Here is a 20206-nt window from a genome sequence, read left to right on the forward strand (position 1 = left end):
ACAGCCGAAGGCACAGCAGGGCTCTCCGGGACGTCTCTCCAAATGTCACCTTCTGGTGCCAGAGCACGGGCACAGCCTCGGTGGCTATCCAAGTGGTGGAGCCCTGGTGGTGGATTGCTGAAGCAACGGGTTTTGGGGCCGTTTCCTACAGGTCTCCCAGCGTTTTTCCTCCAGCAAGTCTGGCTGGCTCTCCGCCTGGGCCTCCTACATGGGGCTGGTTTTCTGCCAGGTCTTTACGGAGCTTTCTGCTTGGCACGGAGGCTGTCGCCACGTCCCGCTCTGTGTGACCAAATCCTTGTCCCACCATCAGCGGGGCAGGAGGTCAGGTCAGCCTCCAAACACAGCAGACACCTGCAAGCCTGAGAGAAGGGGAGCAGCCTCCAAGAGGTCCCATACCTCTACGAGCCGATCGTGGTCTCCCTGCGACACGCTGAAGCTCTTATTACACAGACCTGGCAGCAGATGGGAAAACCCAAAGCCACTTTCCGAGGGTGACGGTGGCAGCCTCCAGGTCCTGCGAAGGCATCTCCCACGAGGCAGAGGGCTGATGCACGGATGGCGCCTGGGCGCCGACCACCTCTCAGAGCACCTTTCCTATCGCAGCTCGTGAGCATCATCGCAGGTCGTGAAGGGCAGCTTGCCGGGGGGCGTAAATTCTTGGAGAAAGGGGTCTCACCTCCCACAGCTAGCATGGTGCTCCTCGCTTTCAGCTGGCAGCCGTGGATGTCAAACCCACTGGCACACAGTTACTGACCACTGCCCTCACGGTGGCTGTGTAAATAGGTAAAACGGCATTTTAAATAAATAAAAAAATCCTGCACAGATGAACTTTAAAAATAGCCTCCTGTATTAAAAATGATTTATAAACTAGCCTGTTCAATTTTCTTTGCTGGAGGATTAGGGATGGAGGGGACATGGGGGAGAAGGAAAGAGGGAGCTGGGAGTCCAAAAAGAAATCTCTGAAAGGGTTTTTCTTTAAGATGATTATAAATCATTAATTAAGTAGCAGACTGAGCAGAGTATTTGCAGCAAGCCAGTCCGCTTTAACAGCGTGTTTATGTGCAGATCCCCACACAGGAGCAATCGCACCGCGCAGAGGACGCAGGTGGGACATCCTCTTTCCAGGTGTGCCTAACAGGGACTGGGGGATCTAATATAGTGCGGCCAAAAGCAGACCCGTTCCCTGCTGGGACGCGTGCTGCTCAGCACCACCTCCAGCCGGAGAGGCGAGGTGGGCTGTGTGCTCTGCCTCGGCCACGGAGAGCCAGCGGCTGGGACATGGCCGATCATCCTGGTAACGATGCAGAACCAGCGCCGGTGGAGCTGTCAGCGGCAAGACGCGCTTGCAGAAGAGCCAGGGAGGAAACGGGGCTCTGGGTGTATTTCTGTCCTCAGCTGTCACGACGTACACGCGTTTCAAAATTCAGCCTCCATCACGGAAGGCGAAACCCTGCGCGTTGTCTTCCCCTGCCAAGGTTTACAGCGGTGGAGCTGGGCAACCTGCTGCTGCGGACCTGACGGGCTCTGGGGATGACTTAACCTCAGCCCCGTGCGGAGATCTTTGTGACAGGGCTCTTGACTCGGTTTCGGCTCATCTCCTTCCAGCAGCTCACAGGGATGCTCGGGTTAGGCAGGGATCGCAGCTTTCTGTGTTGCTGGCAGCTTTCCTCTGCGTCCTGCTTCCCTTCCTCAGCATTAAAGGGGTTGAGGAGAGGCAGGGAAAACTGCCTGCTGCTCCAGCTACGGGACAGCCCCTGCCTGCACGGAGTTGCCCAGCACCTAACCCAGGACCAGCACTTCCCAGAGGGCAGCCAGGCTTCAGGGGTGGGCAGACCACACGGCCGGGGGCCATCGAGTGCTTTGGGATCTGGCTGGATGGGAAGACATGAAGTGGCAAGCAAAAGATCTTGAGAGACAACCTAGAAGATGCTTTCTAAACTTTCTGCTCCGCTGTAGACTCCCTGTCTGCCTCCAGACACCTATTAGGAAAACCACACTAGCTGGATATACAGCGTGTCCCCCACAACGGGTGGGCTATGTGCCCACTTCCTTGTCTCCGAACATCATCCTTCCCATGCCTGGTCCCTTTGGGCCAATTTTTGCTCCTGCCCACCTACAAAGCCAGCCTGAACAGCCATCGCCTGCCACCCATCCCGGGTCCCCGTTTGGGAAGCACAGAGCACAGCGCCGAGCCGCTGCCAGCTCGCCAATTCCCAGTGCTGCTCCCGTTACCACCACAGCTGGCAGCCAGAAATACCAGCCCAGCTGCTGACGTTGTGTTTGGCTTTCAAGTTCCCACTACTTCTTTCTTCTCCCCTCTCCCATCGCCCCCCTCCCTGCCTCGTAATCCCCAGCAGCAACCCTTCCCCCCCAAATTTTGGCTCAGCCCAGCCCACTGTTATTTTCCAAGCCAACTGCAACCATAATCAGCTCAGCCTCTTTCCTTGGGGGTATTTTAATTTATACAAAAGTATCATCTCTTATCATGATCAGCCTCTGATTCATTTACTCTTCAAGTATTAAAAAGCCAGAAAGGGAATAAATTCAGCGCACAGAGAAATTAATGCGGAACGATAGGCTCTTTCATGTGGCATTTTCAAGCACCGTTTTTGCAATGGGCTTATGTAATGAGACATAATTATCTGCACATGTTCAATTACATTACTTCACAAATCCTCCCTGGCTCTGCCTCGTGACGTCAAGCTGCCCGCTAAGCCCCGGCACCCGATGGAGCGGGGAGCGCAGCCCCCATCCCGCGGCCCCTTCTCCTGCCCGTCCTCCACCCTGGGGTCTCCCCGCGCCGGTGGTGGCCTCTCGAATGCCAAGGGCCCCAAGATGGCCAGATGCAAGGTGACAAATGGCAAGACCCAGGTGGCTTCCTTGGAGGGACTCGAAGGGAGACACGGCAGGGCAAGGCGCCCCGTGGTTGGCGGCTGAGGCCATGTTCTCCCATCCCTGAACGAAAGGCAGAGGCAGGTAAGGGCTGGAGGCTGCGAGGAAGCTCTTTTAATGCCTCCTCGTGTATCACGTCTCCTTCTCAGCGCCTTTGTTTCGAACTGACAAGAAGCCACAGATGCCGGCTGGCAGAGCCGGGAGCTCCGCGGGCTTCCCTCGGCCGCCTTGCCGCGGGCGGGCACTTTGCTGGGGCAGCTCACGGTGCTGCGGGGGCGAGCCGAAAGCCAGGACAGGGACCTGACCCCTTTTCCCCACAGATACACCTCTCACATGCTCCGCGGTGCTGCCGGGGCGAGCTGAAAGCCAACGCAGAAACCTGACCCCTTCTCTGATACACCTCTCCCAACCTTCCCATCGGCTACATCCTCACCAAAACACAACGCGGCGCCTGCCACCTTCCTGCCCAGCCCAAGACCACCCCACCTTGACCTTCATCCTCCTCGCTGCTCAACAGGGCTGCGGCAGAAAGCCACGGCCATGGCCAGCCGCCCCCTCCTCCCCTTGCCACCCCGGCCGCCGCCACCACCAGCCACTCCGCAAGCACGGCCTCCTTTTCCAGGCTGCCCTCTTCTCCCAGCTTGCTGTCACCGCCGCTGAGATGGCGGACGATTGATCTGAGAAATGAAGTTGGATTGCTGTCCCGAATCTACACTCGGTTCTCCTTGTGTGTGTCTGATCGATTTCACCCTGTACGACACAGCTTGTCGCTACGAATTTTCATGCTAGTCAGAACCCGCCAGCGCACCCACGAACAAGGAGAAGATGCTTCGAAGCCCTCCCTCCCCCTCGCAGCCTCCCCCGGCCCAGTTGGGCGAGGTTTTCTTGGGTTGCGCTTGTTTTTTTTCCCCTTCTCCTTCTATTTATGATCATTATTGCCGTCAACCCCATTGTCACCGCGCTTACAGCCCCCACCCGCTCGCCCGGCCCAGCTTTGGATGCCGGCCAGGAAGGGGCTATTTTTGGGTGGCCGCTCCAGGATGGTGCCATCGGCCTCCTCGGTGCGGAGCAATCACTGGGCCGGGGTGCTCGTGGTGACATTCCCCACCGTGGTTACGCGAGGTGTCACCTGTTTAGCAGTTCCTCTCAGCCGAACGCATGTGGCCGCAGGTGCCGCGCCAACGCTGATCGGCTGTGACAGTCCTAGACGCCAGCTGCCTGCACAGAGCCTGCCCGGTCGCCACTTTTTTCGTGGGCAGAGCTCTGCCGTTGGCGTGACCGATACAGAAGCAATAAACTAGGTGACCGTAAAAGCAAAGACAAGTCCTACTAAGTGGCATTCTGAGCCCTATGGCTTTGAAATAATTGGTAGTGAGAGAACAAAAATGAAAAAAAATAAAAACAAGAACCCAAGCCTATTTTTTTTTTCTTACACTGATGCCCTGCGGACTATACATCTGACTTGCTGCGAGTCCGTCACTGTATCCTCCTGTCTGGCTGATAACATGGCGAAGGGTATCCACCTAAACAGACCAACGACAACAAAGACACAAATTAGAAGGAAGGAAAGGTTAGTGGGCAAAGCCGCTTCGGTTCATCTTTGGCATGGCAAAAACAAATCAACAGTAACAACAGTCATAAAGGTGCATGTTTAAAGAGGGAATGGGGGAGAACCGTGGCTGGTCTCAGGGTGAGAGCCAAGCTGAGGAGCGCTCCTGCCTCCCTCGCCTCCCCCAGCCTGCCCCGGCAGCCTCGTCACGCTCTCGTTGGTCCCAAGTCTTGTGATATGAAGAGCAGGGAGGGAGAACAGCATGGCAGGCGTGTGGTCGATGTCCTGGAGCACGTCGCTGTGGCAGCTCCACCACCACGCTCCAGGAGCCACGTTCCTACCCCTACACCCTTCCACCCTTTGGCCCCAAGCGGCGAGAAGCTGACATCAGTGAAAGGAGATCTTCGGGGCTGGGCGAGCGCAGCTCCTCCTTTCATTTCGGAGGGCCCCGAGAGGGATATACCTACCATGGCAAGGGCACCGTCAGCTCTCCTCCGTGTGCCCCATTCCTCTCCCTCCACTACCCCAGCCCAGCCCCGGCAGCGGTACGTGCGGTGAGCATCTCGTTGCCCACGGATGCGCCCAGCACTGTGAGGGGAGCAACCTTGGCTTTAGAAAGCTCTCCTTGCCCGATGTAGAAGTGGCAGAGTGGCTGTCGTCTCTCAACACACTACAGAGTTTAAACGCCAGAGAGTAGACTCATGGCATATCTGGACATCGGATGGGAAGTGGGAGATCTGGGTGAGCTACCAGCTACTCTAAATTCTTTCTTTTTGCCCAAAAGCATGGGTTCACATTTCAGTCACACTGCTCAAAGCTCCCTTGCACTGCCTTGTTGGTGTGTACATGGGTGGTGTGAGTGCCTGTGCTCTGGGAAGGTGGGGAGTTGATGAGGGGTGGCTTTTAATTTAGAACAAAAAAAAAAAATCTAGCTGTGTATTTGTATATTTCTTGCCTTTGCAGCAGACACCTGGTTCGGTATCAAAGGAGTACGTGGAAGCCTTGTAAAACGAGACACCAGTCCAAACCTCTGGCCCCTTCCCTTGGAAGAATAAAGCAAGCAGAACCTAAACCTCGTCTGCTTTTGTTTGAGTACATGCCTGTTCTCCTAAACCTCCTCTCCTCCTAGTATGACTATCAAGCCAGAGCCAAATGCATTCACAAAGTGTGGGCAAGTCTCCTCAAGACCATGGTTGTTGGTTTGGTTGGGTGTTTGGTTTTGGTTTCTTTTTGATTGATTTTTTTGGTGGTTGTCGCTGTTGCTTTTTTTGGTTGGTTGGTTGGTTTTTTGGTTTGCTTTGCTTTTTTAAGTGTTGGTTGGTTCTTTTGTGCTGGTTGAGATTTGCTCTTTTCGGACGGGAGGGAGAAGTGCCAATACAATCAAAGGCTCCTCCAACACTAATGCATTCACTGGCAGTACATCGGATGGGTCCCTACCTGTGACTGCACGTTGGCTCCAACCTGGGCCCCTTGGTAAGAATCCCCATTGAGAGACTGCACGCTCATGAACAAATCTCCAGAGTTTGACATGTTAAAAGAACTGGAAGAACCTGGAAAGGAAAGAGTGAGGCACCTGAATCACAGAAAGGAAAAAGATCCACCCCATGACTCTCAGCCAAGAGGAAGGAACAACATGCAAAGCAACCACAAAAACAAAACACACAGTCAGGTTAGTAGTATGAAGAACAGAGCAAGCAAAAAAAAATAAAAAAATAGGGATGCACTCTTGAGGTTATTCAAAGCCACATGTTGTTACAGCTCAATGCCAAGAACATTCTTCAACAGCTCCTCAGCTGGAGGAAGGATTCTTCATGCTCTGGACCGAGATAAACAAAACCCAGCCTGGAGGACTCAGACAGCCCTTTCCCTTCATTTCAGGGCATCAAAATCCTTCAGGCAGGTTTGCAAATCTCGATTTTTTTGGAGGTGTCCACCCGGCAGACTGCACTGGAGAATGGAATTACCCAAACAAGCCCCGCTATCTAAAGCAGAAGCCTTTTCAGCGAGGCTAACCAGGCCCGTGCAGCTGTTGTTTGTGAGGAGCTCAGCTCAGTGTGGGTAAATCCTCACCGTGCTGCCTTCTGCAGGGTGGACACATCCGGACACCATCCAGTTCCATGTCCAGAGCTCCCGCTGAGCCAACGGGAGCAAAGGGACACAAAAAATGTACAGGCACCTGGGCCAGACTCCCATTACTGATCTCTTTGGCAGCTCTTTCCTCGTGTTGGGCTCCGAGAGAAGGCGGGGGTGTCACAGCCCCGTTGGGCCAGCTGCCCCAGAATGAGCTCCATAAGCAAATTCCCCACCGCATGCGCCAGTCGCCAGCATTACACCAAAAAACGGTAACGGTGAAGACAACTGGGTGGGATCAGGAAAAAAATAAGAAAATAAAAGGTCCCGCTTCCAGATTTGAGATGACGGAGCACCTCCTCGACTGCTGAACAGAGAAAACAAACCTATCATGTAACTGGAAGGCAGGGGAGGAGGGAAGGGGTTAAAAAATAAATAAATAAAAAAGGTTTTATGGGATTATTTCAGAACTCATCGTGCAGATCAGCGCGTTAAGTGTGAGACAGCTCAACGTGCAAGGTTTGGTTATATACATGACGTTAGCCTTGGAAAGGAGAGACTTCAGGGGCCCAGGTCAGCTACGCTTTCGGCTCCAACCCAGAATACGCTCTCATCATCTCCACCGCCACTTCCAACTCGGAAGAACGGCAACCACAGTCCTGGTGGAATTGCCCAACTATGGCTCATGCGTACACTCTGAGAAAGGTCAGACAATCCCCGTCTCCTCACTGGAGAGGGAAGACACACTCTGGACAGAGCCCAGGAAGGCTCCCCTGATGGAAGCCACTTCCAAGACCAGGGAGTAGGTAGGAGGTCTACGCCGGAGAGTGCGCATTCACTAAACTCTCTGCCACTCTCTTAGCAAATGGCTCTTTTATCGAGTGCTCGCAATTCTCGGAATTGAAGGGAAGCAGAAATATCACAGCTAGGTACAACACCCGGGATAGGCAAGAGAAAGATTCATCCTGAGCACACCGAGCCTTGGATCAGGACCCTCCTACCGGTGCCTGAAAGGAGCAGAGCCAGGAATAGCTCCATTGTCTGTGCTCACTGTCAGCCCTGCCCGGCACATTTCAGAGAACGACCCAACAGCGCTACGTAAAATAACCGGGACTAGGCAGAAGGCAGCTGTAACCATCGCCTCCTCTGCTCGGTTGGCAAAGGGTCCCTGTCACTTCCCAGCCTCTCAGGTTACTCGCTGTTTTAAAGGCAAAAAATCTATAGGAATCAGCTGGCAGGCCAAGGATATCCCACGCTGACACCTGAAAGCATCAGGACGGACACTTTTCACACACACAAGGATGCTTCCTACCGGGTTCTCTGAATGATCATTTTGACTACCAGCATAAAAGCCCAGAGCTGCGTGATGGCTTTGTGCTCCCACAGCGGCTGAGAACCAAAGGGTTTTGCAGTTAATCCTCACAAGAAGCAGAGAATATTCTCCTGCTCTTTAAAGGTGAGCAAAAACCTTTGAGATCACACAGACGATCAGCATCAGAGCTGGAAAGAGGACCTGGGAATCCCTGAGCACCTGACAGGACGCCACCATCACTCTGCCCCTGACAGAGCAGTATTTCATCCCACCTTCCCTTACCAAAATAAAATAATAATAACAAATAAAAATGCCATAAACGTAACCGACACTTTACAGAAACTTAACAAACCTGCCTGGAAAATTGAGACTGGGAGGGAGGAAATAAAATAAACAAACAGCCACAAACTCTGGTTCTGAAGAGCGCCGGTGTCTTGGAAATCATGAGGAGCGCTGGAGATGTCACTTACAAGATATACACTGCTATTGGCACGGGGTGTTTTTACAATATATGTGCATATCTAAACGGCAAATGTGCCTTGCCGCTGATGCGGATGCAAAGATAAATATGCGCATAGCAATGGCCCGCATGTATGGATGCGTTTGTATCAGAGCCATAATTGCAGAGAGCCCTGTGCGCTGCTGCGCTGCTGTTTCAGCACTCTGCTGCCTGTGTACTAGCCATGTATGAAAATTACGACGGCCCAAAGTGTCAGAGACTTGGCTATGAGGGACTGATGCACTGGGGCAGAAGAGGGGGCAGGAATGTGAAGAGCTCTCAGAATGAAGGCACTGGTATCCTCCGTGGAAACGAGATGAGGGAACAAAAGTCACATCCTTCCGCTGGAGAAGGCTCCATCATCAATCTACTCCATCTCTCTGCTCCACTGTAAACACACCAAAGCTTTTCAGTGGTCACAGTTTGATCTCCTTGAGAACTGAGATGTCATGACCACCTTTGAGCTTGTGAACGCAGGCTCTGACCTTGGCAACAAGTCCCTCGATGCTTCCATATGTAGACAAAAAATGCCAGAATAAACAACGCTTAGCATGACTCGTAGCAATGTGAAACAGTGGTTCATTTTCAGCATCCTCACATCTTATCAACCTCAAGACCTATCACCATCATTCCCTAGTGCTGAGTTCCCATCAGGACAACACCAGCTTCAGAGAAAGAGGCAGAAATGTTTAAAAAGAAACAAGCTACGGCACTTGCCATTGGGTGAGAGCCTACATCAAAACAATGCCAGCGAAGAGATCTCTTCCACTCCTATCATTTGTGATGAGTAAAACCCACGTCAAGTTTGCTTTCAATTCAAAAAATCTCACAAGTTCGATTGCTGGTATTTCTTGCACCACTTCTCCAGCTCTCCAGAGTGCTTCTTCTCTAGCTTCTCTATGCCTTTTCTCATGTTTTTAACAGTCTCCGTTTCCACCTTAAATCTTCCAGGACCTCTCACAAGTCCTTTTTCTCTGAAGTGTCTGATGATTGAAAAGGCATCAAGAATAAACCGTAATAGTGTTCATCGGAGCTGAAATCAAGCCACCTTCATCTGCTGCTTCATTCCACCTACCACCAATGAGACAGAGATCCAGCACACAGAGTCACTGAAGTCAACTTTGGTCATGTATACTGAGTCTGATAGCAGGTCTCAAAGCAAATGTAAGCCTGGGCTGGCTCTGCAGGACATTTGCTGTTCTTGCTGACCAATGCTCAAGACAGTAAGGCCACAACCAGAACAGCCTCTTTGCCAAAGCTGGGTCCCCTCCAACGCTGCACTCTGGCATTACCCAAAAAACGACTGCCACAAGCAAATGCAGGAAGGCAGAGAAGATGTAGCAATCAAGCTGGTGCCTGATGAAGTACATTTCCAGAGAATACGATCCCCTTCATCAGCAGCTTTGCACGAAGATTTTTACAAAACAAAAAGGTGAGCAGGAAAAAAAAAGTTCAGGACGATTTTGGCTCCTCTGCACGAAGATTTCACTGGATGTCATCACCTGTGTGTGGTCCTCCAGGACTCTGGTTGGCAAAAGGGTCAGCCCACAAGAAATAGCTTTCATTTGCCATGTGGTTCTTGTGCTGAGAGTGTCCAGACAATCAAAGTGAGGATGGGGAGTTGTTAGCCCAAATGAGCCAGACATCTCAGCTTATTTGAACATCTGGCTGATCAAGCCCAACTGTGCATATTCAGGATGAAAAGGTGTTTGACATTCAGGCCTGGGTGACTGAGGGTGGGGGACCCTGCTTCGAACGTGCCAGATGGCCAGACAGATGCAGTCCTTGCCCTTGTCAATGTGTGGCCAATCTCTTTGACTGACTGTAGCCATTCGCCGATCTCTGGTATCATGGTCATCAATGCAGAGAACAGATGGGCCTGCCCAGCCACGGCAGAAATGAATTTAGCTCCTGTCTCAGGTCCCATCGCATCCAGTTCCACCTCCTCTTCCAACATCACGGCCCTCCAGGGACTACATTGCTGGTTGCCTCTTTCTCATGACCTGTCCTCTGCCTACTCGCTTTCTTCCCATGTGCCCTGCCACGTATTTAAACCTAAAAATTCCCAGCACATCCAGTCTTTGTTCAGGCTCCTTCTCACCAAAGTCTCAGCCAAGGATCTGAAAACAGAAAAAAATCCATGGTATAAAAGGAGAGGTATCATCCACCTTAGTCCTTCACCTCTTCGTCCACTTCCACATGCCTCCCAGTGCAATTTAGCACACCTGGGTGGCTCACGGCCCTCCATAGCATCCTCTAAATCTTTAACTGATGGGTATTTCAGTCCTAGTGTGTACAGGTGTGCTTCTTGCTGTTGGCACCTACAGGCCAACCTGAAGAAGGGACAGTCACAGGACTCCAGGTGTCATCAGGACATGCCTGTGACCCGCAACGCGACGTAGTGCAGGGATGCTCGACTGAGCTGTCACATCCACACGGCTCAGCTGGGGAGATCTCAACCTGGGGTGCTGCTGTTGGGAGACAAAATCCTGAGGCCCTTCCAGCTGTCTTCTCAGGAGAAGGCTTCGAGAACATCCAGTCCCACCACCTCTGCAAGCTGACCCAGAGGCTGTTGCGGTACTGGCAGCAGGGCCACTGCTGCAGCATACAGGGAGAGTGGTGGCACCTGGCCAGCTTGGAGACCCTTTGCTTCTACCAGCAACCTCCATGGACTGACGTGCTGCTTTAGCACTGCCGAGGCCCCTGAAAAGAGGGCGATGTTTCTGGAGAGCAGACAAGTGAGCCAGAAAGAGGACCCAGGAGCTCAAGTCGTACGTGTTAATAACAAGGCCATTTGTCCTTCCTTGGAAGCGCGGTGTTATCCAGGGATTATCTGAGCCATTTACTGCGGGGTACCAGCCAATTTATCTTTCAAACGGCCGTGTTACTGCCTGTGGGGAAGTCGGAGAAACACACTCGCACAGGAGCACTATTTAACCGGGGAAATGCCTATTGCACTACCCATGGGCCAGATCCAAACCCATTTAACTCATCTGAAGCCTCTCCCCTGTTATTCCAGACCACTGGGTCTGACTCCTGTTGAAGGAAGAAAAGGAGGAAAGCTGTGTCTCTTTGCTCCAAACTGATGTGGACTGCAGGGCAGCACCACGTGCAGTTGGTATCTCCCTCAACACACAATTCTGCTGTCCTCCCAGCTTTTCTACACTGGGGGGTTAGCCATTTCATCAGGTGTTTTGACTGAGCTGTTTGGAAAGGATGACATTTTTAAAACTGCTTCTAAATCTTCAGCACTTACAGCAATGGAAGGAAAAAAAAAAAAAGAAAAGAATGAAAGAAAACTCCTGAAAACCATCTGTCCCTGCGAAACTCTGCATCACCCACCCGAGCCCTCTGAGCGCCTCAGCCGAGGCAGAGCAGGCAGCGCAGCCTGCTCACAGGGGGCTGGAGGTGGGCAGGATGCCTCCCTGCAGCATCTCTGACCCCAAGCTGCCACATCTCGCTTCTTTCCTCTTAGCAGCCTACCTGCTAACAGCACGTGTCACCCCCTGGCCAAAGGGCATCATGAGCAGACACCGAGCTCAAAGGCACAAGAGTGACCCGTTCCCACTCTCCCTCCCACCCCTAAAAAGAAAAGAGGCACACAGATATTTGTACAGATAATCAAGTGCATGGCACCCGTGAAGTTCCCCCTTTTTTTTTTTTCTTTTAATCAGGTCCCAGTTGTCCATCGCTCCTGGGAGCTGGGCACAAGCAGCACAGAGCATGCCAACCGCAGCCCGGGATCGTTTTGGGGTCGGCTGTCCTCGTGGCATGCACCACAGACGAACTGAGCATCGTTCTCTAGCGGAGGAGTTGAAATCTGGGCAAAGTGCTTTGTGCCTTTGACCCTCAAAACAAACAAATGGAAACCACAGCAAACGGGCAGGAAAGGGGGAAAGGGGAGGGAACAAAGCGAGCCATGGATTTCCCTGGGTCGTACTGACACAAAGGGAAAATAAAATTCACACAGAGCACACTCTTGCAGGTGATCCAGACATTGTCATGTAAGCAATCAAAGGTAACCACAACAGAAAGAAAACCAAAGGATAAAAGTTTACCCAAACAACCCCCAAAATGGCATGAGTGATGACATCCCAGAAATATTGGGCTTTCTTAAATAGGGCCACTCATGCTTTCAGCCCCTACTGAAATAGAACAATTACACAAGGACTTTTTCTTTTTTTTTTCTCCCCCCAAAGAGCAAACAATCCCATGTTTTTTCTTTTCAGATCATTTTTCTGCTTTTGTGTTTACCGTCCATGCATATAACACCCAAGACATCACCGTCACTCACACGGTCTGATCACATTGCTTTTTGAACAAAAACCAGAACAGAGAAGGGGAACCAAGAAAAAAAACAATGTAATGAAAATAAAGTGCCCCCCACAAAACAAACCCCAAAACCAAACCCATCTCTCTTTTTTTTTTTTTAAGACCACAAAAATGAACCAACCAAAACCAGAAAACAAAAACTGAAATAACCCAAAGGAGAAAATGAGAGTGATTAGAGGGAGGGGGGAGAAACAAACAAAAAAAACGAACACTAACAACCCAAAATAACAAAACAAAAACTAACCAGCTGAATTGGGAGTTGAGGGTGAGTTAGCCTGGCTTCCATGGGCTGACACATTGGTAGCCGTGACAGCCGTTTTGGCAGCATAAATATTGGCTTCCTCTTGAAATTTACCTATGTTCTTCTTGTACCGGATTCTCTTATTTCCAAACCAGTTTGATACCTAAAGCGAGTTTAAGAAAAGACAAAGACGTTAACATTTCTGCTCTGGAAACCGTGGCTGGGTGAGGAATGAGGATTAGTTCAGGTTAAGCAGCGTATCACGTTCTTTTTTCCCCAGTTTGATTAGCCATTGGGGAGCACCTTCTACCTGTGCGTGCCATCCCAACCCCTGGAAAGACAGTGGGACCCTCCTGGGATCACCAGGTTTGTGCGGATACATCTGGTTCCTCTGCAGATCGGACTGTCATCGAGGGAACCCTCTACAGGAACTGCTAGACCCACCCCACAAAAATATCAGATGGGTTTAAAAAAAACGAGAAAGTCAAATGACCCTGAAATTGCAGGATTTGAAAATGAGCACGTTTCTTTTCGGTACTTTGTATTTGCCTTCTCCACAGCATCCCTTCGACAGGGACAGCAGTGCAATGCGCTTCCTTCTCTCTTCCCAGATGCACTTTCTCCTCCTTTTAGAGAAGCCTGTGTGGCTCCCAGGAAAAATACTCAGTGAATTTACTCAGACCTGGCAGATGCACAAAATTGCCTTGATATTATCTACACTCTGCTTTTTGATCCATCGAAGTTAAATCAGCACAAAATGCTGGAAGTGAATGCTTTTCATCCAGCTGAGCTCTGCTCTCTGTGATTCAGCGTAAGCTGAGAGCTAGCCTGGGAGCACAGAGCACCTTCAGGGTGGGGCTGGACGGGGAGCATGGGGCTCATCCCAAGACCTAACTTTGGTCCCAAGGAAGAAGTGTGTCCCTGCTGGGTGTCTGGATAAATATCCCAAAGTTTGCATGTCAGCAGTGCAGCACAGCAACAGCAAATTTTGAGGCTGTGCAACCAGGTGGGAGTAACCAGCCAGAGCTGCTTCAGCAGGGAGAACATCAGGTTACTTCCTGAACCACCATGAGCTCTGCGTTCCCCAAATCAGCCCTGCTGCTGCTGAACTTGTTCATTTGTGGCCACTATGTCGCAGTCAACAATTCCAGAGAGGCGGGGAAGATTCAGCCTCGAGTTTGGGATGCAGCTCTCAGCTCCTCTGATGACATTGGACATGGAGAAGCAGGGGAATGTCTTCCTGGGTACAGGTCTCGAAGCAGAAAACAACTCGCAGCCACCACTGACCTTGTTTTAGAAAGCTTAACAGGATGAAGAAGACAGGCAAATGCCAGAGGATGCTGTAACTGTCCCACAGGACCTTCACGCCACCTGGGATTGTTTGGAGCTGGGACTCCGAACTGATCAACCCCATTAGTGGGACTCAGACGACTTTCTTGTTTGCTTGCTGGTGAGAAGTGTCGATAACTGAAACCTGTAAGATTTATTCCTATGATGTTTTCTGTCTGCAGTGCCAGGTTAATGGTTGGACTTGATGATCTCAGAGATCTTTCCCAACCTAAATGATTCTATGATCCTACAGAGTGCTCAGTGACTTCTACAGAGAGGTGGCTTCATCTGCCAATTTACCTGTTACTGAATTGCACGTACCCAATCCTGTGCTGTTGCAGTGCAGTAAAAAGAAATATAACATGCAGAGACTCCAGGGTGGCAAGAAGTAATAAATCAGCACCCCACCCAGATCTGAGAGAGAATATTCAATGGCACCAGGAGCAGGCACTGCTTGTCAGGAGCCCCGTTCCCCTTCTCGGTCCAGCTTTCTCATTAACGACCACGTCCTCCTTCGCAGCCTCCCCACTCGGCTGATAAGCACAGCATTTCTCCTGGGCATTTTCTCTTCGCGAGGGAGAAGTTGTAAGTGCGAACAGATGAATTAAAAGTGAGAGGGGAAGCATCAGGACAGCTGTAGTTTTCCTGGAGCCAATACGTGCGGTCTCTCGCAGGTAACTCTGAAGAGAATCAACGTTTGGGTCTTCTGGCACAGGGGATGCAGTCGGAGTCACTCGGCAGGCATTCAACACAATGACGACACCTACCCTTGGATGCTGCTGCTCCTGCTGAAGGCAGACATGCTCTCACAAGGACACCAGATGCTACTGCTGTCTTCAGTTTACTCAAGTGATGAACAGGCATGTGCCTTGGGGCTGGAAAGAGGCCCAAGACGAGGAATGCAACAGGAGCGTAGAGGGAGTGCTAAGCTCACATGAGGACAAGACTACCAGAGGCAATTTACTAGCTTTCAGTCGTTCAGCTTGCTCCAAAAAGTGAAGAAATAAAGAAGGGCAGGCCTGAGTAATGCACAGTTGAACACTTCAAGTACTGACTGTTCTCCTCACAAATCCCAGCAGCTCCCAGGTCAAAACTACAGACTGCGGGAACTATATGGCTGCCTCAAGTGTATGGGAATAATTCAATTGGTTTTTATCAACAGCCTTTCTTTGAAGGATAAGCAAGTCAGGGAGATGTCATGTTCAGCAGCACAAGGGTAACAACAGAGAGAAATGACCTGGGGAAGCCCACCCTCCTTGGGCACAAACTACAACCACTAGCCTGTTTGACCCAAACCCTTCCCACTAGGACCTTGCTCCTTCAACCTCATCAGGCAAACTCTGCTCAACTCTTCCTACCGCCTCCAGAGAAGGGACTTTCAGCTCAAACAAGCTCTTCTTGCAAACCATCACCGATTCCCCAGGCAGAAGACTGCTTCTTGCTGGATCATTCCTGTGCTGTTAAACCCTCGGCTGCACACAGCCATTGCTGTGTTAAGTCTGCATCCCTCCCAAGTCCTCTTTGAGACTCTCCTTCTCCATCCCCAGCTTCATCCTGCAAGACTGCTGTCTACTCTCCTATCCACTGCACTAGCCTGCTCTAAACCCATTTAGTAATTCAATATTTCACACTGGGGAGGTCTGGAGTGCCCTTCGACATGTTACAGTTTCCTTTAGCAGCCTTTGCTGTATTTCTGGGATCTCTCACCTGTGAGACTGTGATGCCGCATTTCTTGGCTAGCTCTTCTTTGGCTTCCTCACTGGGGTAAGGGTTGCTGAGATGGGAATAGAAATACTCATTCAGGATTTCCGTAGCCTGCTTGTTGAAGTTTCGTCTCTTCCGCCTTAGTATGAAGAAAGAAGGAGAAACAGAAGGAAAAGGAAAGGAAATCAGTGCCAGGGATCCAGAAACAGGAATGCAATTTTAGATGCTCTGACTTTCTCCATTTCCCTCCCTCCTTCCCTTTCTTCTGGGTGCAATGGACTCATGGCCATGAATCTTCTCATCTGCACCTTTCAGGTGACTCCTCTCTCAGCACCTTCCAAAGCAAGTTAAGTCTCTTCAAATGATCGCTGCAACCTTCAGCTCACAGAAGTCTCTTAACACTGGCACCCAGCTCCCACACCTGGGAAGGTGACTCCTGACACCTGGCTGCCCTGGCCGAAGATGTCAGTGCTACTCTGCAAAGCTCTGTGCTGAGAAAGCAGCCGTAGATACTTCTTTCCGTCACACCTAAATGAGCAGTGTGCAGTTCTGGGGACCTCCCTGAGACACAGGCTGAATGTCTTGCGTTTCTCTCCCCTCCCTTGCTAAGCCCCAGTCCAAAGGATAAGGAGGATAAACAGTCCCAGGGGCTCAAGACCAGGAGCCCCTACCCTTCTAATCCTCCTCAGTTCCCCCCTGAAGCTCAGCACCTCTCCCAGGCCTGAACAAGGCTGCTAAGTGGCTATGCAGAAAGGTCTGGGCGAGCGAACTTACCGTGCGTCCAGAAATCGGGAGCGCAAGATCATGACGGCTTCACACGTGCTTTGCTTCAACTGCATCTGGATGGAGCTGAACTTGCGGTGGATGATGCTCACCATCCGCTCGATCTCCTTCGGCGAGATGGGTCGGGTCCGGCTCTGCTCGCGCAACAGGTTCATCACGTGGGTGGTGAACTCGTTGCATGCCTGGGATGGCAAGAAAAGCAAAAGAAACCCCAGGATCGGAAGGTCATTCGACGGCGTCAAGGACAACATGGCGGCAACGCAGCTAAGGAGGGAGACGCAAGGCGAGGCCTCGGTGGCCAGGGTTTGTTAGGGCAGACCCGCAGAGAGGGTCAGCTGCTCTCACCGGCCGCGCAGAGGGACCAAGAGACCCCCAGCGCATGCAGAGCCAAAGGCAGGAGCCAGTATTTTGCTCTCAGAAATCACGGATGGAGATGGTGCTGGTGAAGCTCTAGGACCCATAAAGAAGTCCCAGCCCTTACATTTTTTCTGGGCAGGACTGGGGGAGCTCCAGCTGAATGTGAGGGCCACCAACCTTTCAGCCCTTTGTGCCTCCTCCCGCTGCCCCAGCACCACACGTCCTGCAGAGCCCCTCGTGCTTCCCACAGAGACACAGCCCTGCTCCAGGCTCTTAGCACATCAGATGAGAAGTAAATAATGATAATAATTAAAGCCTGAGTGAGGTAGGAGCCCTGACAAGTAAGGGCAAGCAGGTAATAATCCCAATTAGCTTGCTGCTGGCAGAGCGCTGCCTGGCTGCTCCTGCTGTCCCCGTGCCACGTTGTGAGGACGGGGGGTGATTTTGGGGCTGGATGAAGGCAACTTCATTGCTCTCTCCCCCACCTCCTCAAGGGCAAAATGGGATCCTCCAATTCTCAGAACCAGTCTGGGATCCAAGCCCCCAAAACCAGGCTGAAAGAAGCACCAGGACACTGATTGCTTGAGAAGCTTTATGTGCTCCCAGGACATGGGCAGATGCTCTGGGGACAGCATCCCCATTTCCCACCCCATGGTGGGGAAAAAGAGACCAGAAGGGGAAGAAGAAACTGATTTTGTGGACTGGTGACATGGGCTTGACTTACTATCTGCCACCCCACGCTTCCAAGCTTCTCCAGCGATTTGTGCCCCTCTGATCATCATCCCTAGGTCCAGCCCACGAGCACTTCGGGAGGTGACAGATCCCCACAGCTCAGACCCAACAGGGACATGTCACTGAGGCCAGCAGAGCCCCTCAAATCGCCCATCACCAGCTTCATCTACCAGCCCCGACCTCCCCGGGGTGAGGTGCTGGCTGAGCAGCGGTTGTAAGAGCTCTGAGCCAGGCGACTCTTTACTCCCAGATGCCTGAGCAATTCCAGCTTGTCTCCTCTTCTCGTGAAACAAAAGCATTAAAGGCACAATTGCAGGAGAGCGCCGTGCTGTCACAGTGACAGCCAGACACCGTGTGGAGCCAGGCCAGCAGCAAGGGGACTGGAAAGAGGGGAGCAGAGTCGAGAGCGCCGTCCTGAACCCAGCTTTTGGAGGGCTGCAGATGGCGATACTGGCTGTGGCTCTCCGCAGCTGCAAAGATGTGGCCCGGCCCCATTTCTAGAGCATCTTGCTGGTAAAAATGACTCTGTAAATGGGTTGTGAGAAGGACAAGCCACGGGAAGGTGCTGGGTGAGACGTGGGTGCGTAAGTGTCCATTTGGGGGGCAAAAATGATGCAGAAACAAAATCAGAACAACTAAACAAACAAACAAAAACTACCCAAGAGGAGGAAGGAGCAGAAACACCTTCCCCAGAGCCTGTGCCCTTGCAGCAGAGTCCTCCCCATCTCTGCCCTTCCCGTATCCCTCCTTGGGCTCGGATGCCAGAGGACGTGGGGTCTCTCTCCCCCCCTTTGGGCCTGGGGCCTGAAAGATGAGCTGTGACGTGCTCTCCACCCGTACCCCCGTGAGATGGCCGAGCTGCCCCCGTGTGCCACGCCGCCACTGCGTACGCGCCTCGAGGGAGCTGTAGCAGCGGCTGAGGACAGCCACAAAGGTCACCCTGATAGCACACCCTGCCCGCTCCCCGGGCCCTGCCGCCCCCTCCTCATTTAATGCACTCTCCCAACGCCTTTAACGACGTGACCGTGCTCTGCTTCTCCAACCACAGGCCTGGCTGGCAACGCGGGCTCCAGCCCCGAGCTGTGGGTGCCGTCAAAGATAACCAGGCCCTTAGGAGGAAGGGCCTGCCTCGCTGCTCTGCACCGCGAAGGCTGGAGGCCTCAAGATGCTGCCCGGCAGCCTTCATGTGGCCAAGGAGGCACATATAAAGGGGTGACATGTCCCCTAGCTCCGCTAACACCCGGCTAGCTGGGTAGGAGGGCGGTGGGGCTGGCTTGCTCTTGGGTAAACAGATCTGAAGCAGCTGCGCCCGTGCAGGCCTCAGCCCCAGCGCCTGCCCTCAGCCCCGCCATCGCGGCAGGGGACGGCGCTCAACCAGAGAGCTGAAAGCGCCGCCCGGCCCCTGGCTGCGGAGCCGGCCGTGCACCCAAAAAGGAGGGACGCTTTCTTGCTCGCACTCCATAAACCAAAACCTCTGGGGAGAAACCACATTCATCACAAGGGCAAGTCGCGCGGCAGAGAGAAGTCTGCACAACATCTGGAAGCATTTGAAAGAAAGCGATTTGGAGCTTTGGCTTGCAAAAGCTTCTCATGCAATTGTCAGTGTTACTAATAGCTGCATTCATGACCCAAATAGTTTTTCTTTTCTTCTTCTTCTTTTTTTTTTTTCTTCCAAGAATCATTTGCCACAAGAAAAAAGCCACTTCCCCCCCACACTTCTGGAAAATTAACTTTTGAAGCAGAGGAAATATTCAAGAAACATTTTGACTCAAGCTTTGCTTTAGGGTCCTTGGAAAACTGCCTGCACCATGACCAGCACCTCAAAGAGGAGTCCCCCTCTGACAGGGCCAATTTTGAGCAAAATGGCAGGGGAGGAGTGAAAACTGAAAATCAAGGGGGGGAACACATGCCAAGCCTATTTTCATGGCCCATCTCAATGCAAAAAAAAATATGAAAGGGTTCTCCTAACCCTAAAAAATCACGTTTTCACTGTAACACAAAGCAACAGTTTGCGTTTGCCCGTGCACTCCTAACAATAGATGTCAGTAGTGAACCAGGCTGCGCACATCCAGCTCGGCAGTACCAGACGGCGGCCGCTCCACGTCCCCGCACAGCATCCCCAGTCCAGCCCTGCCCCACACCACGAATGAGCCTGTTACCTGCTCGTACTTCTCCAGCTCCGTGTGGTAGATCTGCCGGATCTGGGAGAGTTTGGCTCTGTAATCAGAGTGCTCCACCGAGTTGTCAGAGCCAGCTCCTCCTGATGCCGCGGCGGCGGCGGCAGCAGCGGCTGAGCCTCCTCCTTTTTCGGGGCCCGCCACCCCCTCGGCCAGCAGCATGTTGTCTAACCGCATCAGCTGGGGGTCCGTGGGCTCCTCTTCCTGCGCTCCCCGGATGCTCAGCACT

At 52.1% G+C, this 20206-nt stretch overlaps 1 protein-coding gene across 3 annotated transcripts in view; it reads right to left on the reverse strand.

The window, feature by feature from the left end:
* The window catches only part of PBX1 (PBX homeobox 1), a 128485-nt gene that overhangs the window by 7804 nt on the left and 100475 nt on the right, over nt 1–20206 (reverse strand). For 2 of the 3 annotated variants that reach the window (XR_014587281.1, XM_083845767.1), the window contains exons 3-7: nt 19960–20204; nt 16703–16893; nt 15932–16067; nt 12899–13058; nt 4326–4415 (exon numbers count right to left, since the gene is read on the reverse strand). Coding sequence is in view for 2 of the 3 variants with exons in the window: in XM_083845767.1 (XP_083701893.1) it covers nt 4369–4415; nt 12899–13058; nt 15932–16067; nt 16703–16893; nt 19960–20204 (779 nt within the window). In the remaining variant the exon portion in view is untranslated. Of the gene's footprint in view, nt 1–4325; nt 4416–5878; nt 5992–12898; nt 13059–15931; nt 16068–16702; nt 16894–19959; nt 20205–20206 lie in introns of all 3 variants that reach the window. The other variant, XM_083845766.1, reaches the window with a different exon arrangement.

The sequence above is a fragment of the Anser anser genome (genome assembly GCF_964211835.1).
Source record: "Anser anser genome assembly, chromosome: 8".
NCBI classification, from domain to species: Eukaryota; Metazoa; Chordata; class Aves; order Anseriformes; family Anatidae; genus Anser; species Anser anser.